Below are 8,696 nucleotides of genomic sequence, written 5' to 3'. Positions count from 1 at the left end.
ATATATATCAGAAACCCTGTTTGCAAAATATTGCCGAACATCCCTATCAATATCAATTATAATTATCAAACTAATTTTTAACTTTATTGAAATAATAAGAAGCCGCAGTTTATAAATAATACAGCTGAAAGAAAATATTGCGAAACTTAAGAATCGGTTGCGTCAACTTAAAGCGAAAAAAATAATATTATTTACACAGTAAATGTGTTTCGCCTTTGTTTATTAAAAAAATTGCCGCATGACGCAGATTCTTCGTGTTTACAACTATCCTGAACTATAAATTAAAGCATTTAGGTGTTGTCAATTAGGATGTCGAAATAATCATTTACTTATTATTACAAATCCGTTTTATTTCACTTAAATAATATTGATTCTACGTAATTCAAAATTAGTCACAGTCAAAAACAAAGAGGATTATCTATTTAAGAAGTGTCACACGGCCAAATCATATTGCATTCAAAAGATTAATATCCTTAAAAGCTTCTAAAATTTAAATTAGATAAGTGCAACGTAAAAGATGTTTAACTCTAAATACTTTCAGCATTGCATTATCTAAGCATTAAAAATATTACTATTTCCAAAACAAAATGTATGCAATAAGGCTACTAAGAGACTTGAGGTTTAAAATTTTTAAATTTAAGCGTTAAGGCTGAAACAGGTTTAAATTGTACGCTTCTTCAAATTCTGCAGAATGTGGAAGATTAATTCGAAGTGTTTTACCTCCCTGTGGGGGGGGGGGTTATCTTCCACTCTAAAATCCAGTTTGCTCGACTCACACTAACTTAAATTTTTATTGTGACGAACTTTAGAAACGTGTGCACAACTAAATTCACGACACAATCACGTGTATAGTAAATATTCAGAAAACAATATAAGAGGTGTTAGAATCTTGGGCTATATATAGTCATTTTGTCAAGGAAAAATTCTTTCTTCAAGATACTTTTGTGGACTTAAAAATTTATTCATTACACCGCTGCATGTTTCGAAAAATTGAAAAATGTAAGTGCTTAAATTTGAATCAAGAAATACAGTTGTAATATTTATTTCTTCATATGATTTTAGAATATACAGAGCATCGAAATGAACCAGTCACACTTGATAGCGACTATTCTTTTTGGTATTGTTTTGCGAACAAGTAAGTTATATTTTCAGAACTTTTTTTTTAATTTTATAATTTTTTTATGAAGATACCAAACATTCTGATGTTATTCTATAGCAACATATATACAAATAAATGAACATCAGAAAGATCATTATATAAAACTAATAAGTCAGATGTTTGCTTCTTATAAAAAACTTAAAAAAATTTTATTTGATTCTCGCAGATGCATTCAGTTATAAAGATGCTAAAAACTGGGGCAAGAAATATCCCAAGTGTAATGGACCTTATCAATCTCCAATCAGTTTTGAGCCAACAGGCCAGAATGGCTTTCCAAGTATTTCTAAAGAACTGATACTCACGGGCTTTAATAAAACACCAAAGAAAATGACCATGAAGAATACTGGTCACACTGGTATTAAATATTAATTATTTTAATATATGAATATAAATTCACCTTATTTCTTTCATTTTATAAACTCTATTACTTTTCCGATGATATAGTGGAAATAAAGGCCGATTGGAATGGAAAATCTCCAAGCTGTACTGGCGGACCACTTCGCAGGAAATACATATTTGAAAAAGCCACTTTTCATTGGGCCAAAAAACCGGTAAGTATTGCATAAGTTTTTAATACTCTCTACTTTTTAATTATTGAAAATTTGATAACTACTTAAATGTTATTTATCTACTCAACTTAGAAATAAGTGAAAAATAGAAAAGTTTCATCAAACAAACGCGGTATTGTAACACTTTTCACTATATTGGTACTAGAATGCATTAAATTGAAACTTGTCCAAATCGTCACCTTCAACAACATAATGTATTCACAAGCTTTTTACGTTGAAATATATAGAAAATAAACATTTTATATTAAAACCAAATCTATAATCGACTGTCCTGACAGGGCCACGTCAACAGTCAGGGCAGCTTATCCTGGTCTCGAATATTTTGACGATAGTTTTCCACACGTTTGTTTACCAAAAATTTATTTTAAAAATCAATCACTAAAATTTTTGCGAATTAAAATTTAGTGAGTAATTAATGAAACCATTACTAAAGATCATAATGATGATAATTATTTTTATTTTAAACGCACGAATAAAAAGTGGACTGAGGAGAAGACTGCTTATGATCCAAATGAAGACTTATCATTTCTTGGCTTGTAAGTCAAAAATGCTCTCTTGATTTTCTTATTTTCGCTAACACAAATAAAACAATCGACATTAAATTTTATTTAATCATTTCTCATCGGTAGGATGGATATGGAGATGCACGCGTTCTTTTATAGAACAGATTTTAAATCATTTGAGAAAGCTGAAACACAAAAGGGTGGTCTGGCAGTGTTTAAAATATCATTCCAGGTGAGAAATGCAAACAATTTATTTTGAAAAATTTACTTAAATAAATTGTTATTTAGTATTTGTGCAAAATCATTAAATGCTTAAGAACATTGTTAGATCCATCAATATTTTTCAAAGCTTTCCAAAAATCCTTGTAATTTTCATTAAAGAAATAAGATTCTTACAATTTTCTGAAATCCCCCGAAGTTGAATTCATTTAATTTATTTAAAAAACAACTGAAATGTTCTAAATCCTTTGAAAGCTTCTGCAATTTCTTAGCATTCTTTAAAAGTCTGTACAATTTATATAAAAATCCGGAAAATACTCTGGCATCTTTGAAAATTCTTTGAAACCTCTTCAATTTATGGAAATTAATTGAAAATTTCTTAAATTTTTGTTTAATTTTTCAGAATCTTTTTTATACTTTAAAATAATCAAAATTCTGCTAAATTTCCTAATTCCTGTTTTCTTAAAGAATAAAATTAAATATTATAAAATGACATGCAATCTGCTACTTTGTCCAATCTGAGGATATTGATCACACATCCTTAACATTCCAGGTTATGTATCCGAATCCCATACATTGGCTTGACGAAATGTCAAAAACCTTAAACAAGGTTCGATCTCCAAATTCAACAGCAGAGATAAAACCGTTTTCCTTATTAAATTCTTTCAATAACCACCATTTTCCATTGGTATTTTACGAAGGTTCTTTGGATTATCCACCTTGCTCGGAATCTGTAACCTGGTTTATACTTGAAGGTGGTATGCCTGTCATTGACAGCGTGGTAAGATTCTATATTTGTAATGAAAATAAAAAAAAACACGAGTTTAATATTTTATTTACAACAGCAATTTTGTATTCTTTTCTTTTTCTTTTTAGGTAAAGGAATTCAAAAAAATAAAGTTGGCTGAGGGAGACGTGTCGAATGTTAGACCTATTCAGCCGCTAAACAAGCGTCAAGTTAAGTACGTGGGTATTAATAACAAGCCCTAGTAATTTACATCACCGATAACTCGCTGAATTTGGCAAATATTTTCTGCAATTTTTCTTTCCCTTCACCAAAAATCCAAGCAAAACTGAGTGCTTTGAATAAAAATTTGACAATAAAATAAAGATTTGTTTGCAACAATAATTAATTTCTATGGGTTATTTAATTATATATCCCCCTTTCACCACATCTGGGTTTAAATTATTACTAATTTTTCCTTATATTAGAAAACTTTTTAAAGTGAAATATAGATTTAGGTGGATATACGCGGAAAACTAAGCAGCAAAGAATCTATTTTTGCGTTGTTGATTTTTATAGACAGGAAAACGCTGATCAACTCACGCCAAAATGTATGCAGTTTTGAGTTAAAGCAAAAATTAGCCTTGTAGCCTTATTTTGAGAATCTACCGGAAATTCATCATTTTGAAAATATTACTTTCTTATTTCGAGAACTGTCAAGTATTACGCTAAAATGTGATCCACCTTTCAACACTATTTATTAATTCATTATTTAGACGAAATAAAACATATTTATGACCGGTCAGTTAGAATGATCATTACCTCATTTTCAATTTATTAAAATGTGAAAAGGTGAAATGCCCAACATTGTGTATTCAAAAAATATTTAAAAATGCCTTACTAATAATTTTTTTATTTAAAGCGTGGTTTTTGTTTTAACTGTAAAAAATAACGCAAGGTCATTCAACTGCTAGATGGTAAGATATCTTGAGAACAAGAAAAATCCTCCAAACGAACGAAAACTTCTTTCCGTAAATGTTCTTAAAATTTTAACTTTTAAGAAGAAAATTGATCTAGACATTTACTTGTTGATCAAAAATTATTAGAGGCAACAGTGTAATAATATTTCCTAAAACTGTTGCAAAACCTATAACTGCTAGAACAAATTCAAACAATTTTAATAGCCTCTCACATAAGATAAATCTTTCCCAGGAAATCCTAAGAATATCGCAAATAATATCTGACAGGACGGTCATCTCAATATTCTTCGAATGTCCCAAGGATATCTCAGAATATCCTCAGGATGTCCCATTAATGTGTCAAATTTATATGCCAAGGATGTTCCCGAAATATCCCAATTCTATAATTTAGTATATTACTGGAAATTTAAATATATCTACTGCCAAGTATGTTTATATTTAATTGTATCAATAAAATAAGAAATAATTTAGCAATATGAGGTATTTTTCTGTAGATTTTACGCTAAGTAAAACATTATAAAATATAATAATGTTAAATTCCCATCTAAACTCACTTTCGGGTAAATTCCATCAAGGCTGTAAATTTGTGGAAACTGACGCGCAGGAATAAGTGACGCTTCAACAAAAGTCAACAATCTCTCAAATATATGTGTCACATCATAATCAATTGTCATTTATATTATACGAATAACGCAGTACATTTTAGTTTAATTTTTTTTATCATTAAAACTGATTTTACCGATGAAAAGTGCGATTTCCAAACTGCGTAATTTAGATTTTACAGAATACAATAACAGCCAACTTTTAATTTTTTTAAGTGACTTGAAGCCAAACTCTTTTGAAAAATAACACCTAAACCCCCTTAAAGTGTATTAAATCTCAATCCTCTTGATTCATTTTCAGTTTAAAATTGCAAAAAAAAGTTATTTTTTGATTTAATTCAATCAAAATCCAATATTTTTAAATTGGAGACAGGCTAAAACCCACAATTTTCAGGTTTTAGAAAAATTTTCCTTTCGCAATGATATGCGATTTTGTTTAAAACTATTTTAGTCACTGCCTTTTATACCTCGGGAAAAGGACCGAACCTTAGAAATTGTGTAAATACATCGTAGCTGCCACTTTATTATTTCTTTCTTAAAATTTGGATTTCGGATTTAAAAACAGCAACTTGAAAAAACACTTAACTGAAAATTTAAACCCTTTAGTGATCATTTAAAAATTATAAAAAATGAGGCAAAAACTATTTACGTTGATAATTCTGCGTGAGATGAAACTTTTAAATGTTTAACGTAGTTGAATTTACCATTCGAAAATTTCATTCATCGCAAAAGTCATTGAATAAAGAAAAATTTAATTATGCGTAAACAATTCTATTTACAAAACGAGAACCGCTTAGAATCTGAAAAATATATCGTTCCAGTATTTATTTAAAACATGGAGCTTAGAGCTTAAGTGGAAAAGCCTTATTGAAGATAAAATACCAAGTCTTTCAATAATGTTCATCCGTTAAATATGATTAATACTTATTACTAAAGTTACGCGGAATAATGTCGCATCGGGTTCATTTTGAATTTCCTTTCAATTTCCTAAAAATTTGTGTTATTTATGGCAAGTTATCATAAATTACCGCTCTGCTTACCGGAAATTACCAAAAATTTCAGAACATTTTTTCACAGAACTTTTAAGCTAGAGTTAAGGTTTTGTTGTAACATTCGTAATATAAAATCTCATGAAATGCAGAATCTTAATATAAAATGTTATAAAGCAATTTTAGATTCTAAATTGTGAATATAAAATTTTTTATTTTCAAGACTGTCCCTGCCCAGTATACTTTGGAAATTGGGCCTATTCAGTTCGAAAAAGTGACAAAATTGGACTAATTTTTCATCCAAAAACCAACTAGAATTTAAGGTAAGAATTAAAAAGAAAACAGTTAAATTCATCGAAAAACAACGAATTTTCAAACAAAAGACATTAGTTTTTTTTTGTTGAAAATTGTGTGATTAATTTTTCCGCTACAAAAACTAATTTAGAAAGAAAAGAAATGATTTTTCCAAACATAGTTTAATTTTCAGCAAAAGAAATGAATTTTTGACAAAAAATAAACTTTTGACGAAAGTGTTGCACATTCAGCCAAGTATTTGATGTTTAACCAACAAGATAATTTGTTAACCAAGAAGATTCATTTTTTCAAAAAGAGACAAATTTTTAAACAAACATACAAAAAATTTCAAATAGTAGTTTTTTAAGAGATCAATTCTGTACCAAAACTATGAATGTCCAAATTTGAATTAAAAAGAACAAATTTTTAACAAAAAATATTTGTATTTTTATATTGTGTTCTATTACTTCGGTTCATATGTGAGAAAAAAACGAGACAAAAGGGAAGTTTATAAAAAAAAAATTATTTTGAACTCTATTGTAGCAATAAGAAGCTGCAGTTTATGAATAATACAGCTGGAAAGAAATATTGCGAAACTTAAAAATCAGTTGCGTCAATTAAAAATGGAAAAATAATAGTATTTATACAGTAAATTTGTTTTGACTTTGTACATTTTATTAAAAAGTGATAAAACAGAAAAATTACGAAATTCGAATTTAAAAAATGCCCGTATGATGCAGATTCTTCTGATTTCGACTCCCCTGAACTATAAATTAAAGCATTTAGAAGTTGTTAATTTTAATATCGAAGTGATCATCTACTATTTATCACAAAGCCGTTTTATTTTATTTGAATTACATTCATTCTACGCAGTTTAAAATAAATAGGAGTTTTGAAATCAAGAATTTGAACCCTGAAAAATTAAAAAAGAAGTTACAAAATGAGAACCACCTTCATTTCTTTTAAATTAAAAAACATTAAAATTAGAACCATATACTTTGAAATCTTAACGCACTCAAATTTTGATAGCTACAAGCGCAAAAAGAATAATCTATTTAAGAAGTGCTCTACAGCCAGATATTATTGGATTTAAAATATTTATATCCTTAAAAGCTTCTAAAATTTAAATGAGCTAAATGCAATGTGAACATTGTTCAACTTTAAATGCTTTCGTCATGGCATTATCTATGTATTAAAAATAGTAATTTTTAATAAAAAATATACGCAATGAGGCTACTAAGAGACTACAGGTTAAGAATTTTAAAATTTAAGCCTTAATGATGAAACAGGTTTAAATTGTATGTCTTCTTCAAATCCTTCAGAACGTGGAAGATCAATTCGAAGTGTTTTACCTTCGGGTGGGGGGGGGGGGGGGGGGGGGGGGGGCTGGTTATCTCCCACTCTAAAATCCAGTTTTCTCTACTCACATTAACTTAAATTTTTATTGTGACGAACTTAAGAAACTTGTGCAAAACTAAATTCACGACACAATCACGTGTACAGTCAATGCTTACCATAGAATCAATCTCATATATCAATCTCCAATAAGTTTTAAGCCAAATGGCCAAGATGGGTTCCCAAGTATTAATGAAGAAATCAGATTTACAGACTTTAATAAATCACCAAAGAAAATAACTCTAAAGAATACTGGTCACACTGGTGTTATATTAATTATTTTAATATATGATTATAAATTTGCTTCATTTCATTGATTTTATTAACTCTTTCACTTTTCCAATATTATAGTGGAAATAAGTGCCGACTGGAATGAAAAAACTCCAAGCTGTACTGGCGGACCCCTTCACGGGAATTACGTATTTGAAAAAGCCACTTCTCATTGGGCCAAAAAACCGGTAAGTGTTGTATAAGTTTTTTAATTCTCTACTTTTTAAACAATAAAAGTTCGATCATTAGAATAATGATATTTCACTGTTTAAATTAGTTAAGAGTACAAAAAAGAAAAGTTCTATCAAACAACGCGGTATTGTAACATTTTTCACTATATTGATACAATGATAAAGCAATATAAAGAAACTGATTCTAGGATAGCTTTTCCATTTACTTCTACTCAGCGCCAAAATCGACTGTCCTGACAGCGCCACATTAACAGTCAGGACGGTCTATCCTGGTCCCGAATATTTCCCCGATAGTTTTCTACACGGTTACTAGTCAAAAATTTAATTAATGCATCAATTAATAAAATTTTCACAAATTGAAATTTCTAGTGTAAATAATGAAACGATTACTCAAGATCATAATGATGAGAATTATTTTTATTTTAAACGCACGGATAAAAAGTGGTCTGAGAAGGGGGCTCCTTATGATCAAATAAGAAGACTTATCACCCCTGGGTTTGTAAGTCAAAAAATGCTCTCTTGATTTTCTTATTTTCGCTAACAGAAAGAAAACAACCGATATTAAATTTCATTTCGTCATTTTTCATCGGTAGGATGAATATGGAGATGCATGCGTTCTTTTATAGAACAAATTTTAAATTATTTAAGAAAGCTGAAACACAGAAGGGTGGTCTGGTAGTGTTTAAAATATCGTTCCAGGTGAGAAATGCAAACAATTTATTTTGAAAAATTTACTTCAAACTTCAGAATATGAATATTATTTCAAATCTTTACTTGATCCTTCGAAAATGCCTCGAAATC

The 8,696-nt window shown here is 29.0% G+C and overlaps 1 protein-coding gene across 1 annotated transcript in view; it reads left to right on the top strand.

Moving 5' to 3' along the window:
• Window positions 1–1,080: 1,080 nt before the first annotated feature.
• LOC117170885 (carbonic anhydrase 7-like) overlaps window positions 1,081–8,696 on the top strand; it is an 8,698-nt gene continuing 1,082 nt past the window's right edge. The window contains exons 1-4 of the mRNA XM_033357929.1: window positions 1,081–1,135; window positions 1,326–1,514; window positions 1,604–1,710; window positions 3,004–3,231. Coding sequence (XP_033213820.1) covers window positions 1,081–1,135; window positions 1,326–1,514; window positions 1,604–1,710; window positions 3,004–3,231 — 579 coding nt within the window. The remainder of the gene's footprint in view (window positions 1,136–1,325; window positions 1,515–1,603; window positions 1,711–3,003; window positions 3,232–8,696) is intronic.

This window comes from Belonocnema kinseyi, chromosome 4, assembly GCF_010883055.1.
Source record: "Belonocnema kinseyi isolate 2016_QV_RU_SX_M_011 chromosome 4, B_treatae_v1, whole genome shotgun sequence".
NCBI lineage: Eukaryota > Metazoa > Arthropoda > Insecta > Hymenoptera > Cynipidae > Belonocnema > Belonocnema kinseyi.
Note: the sequence above shows the minus strand (reverse complement) of the source record. Positions and strands in the feature narration are given on the sequence as shown.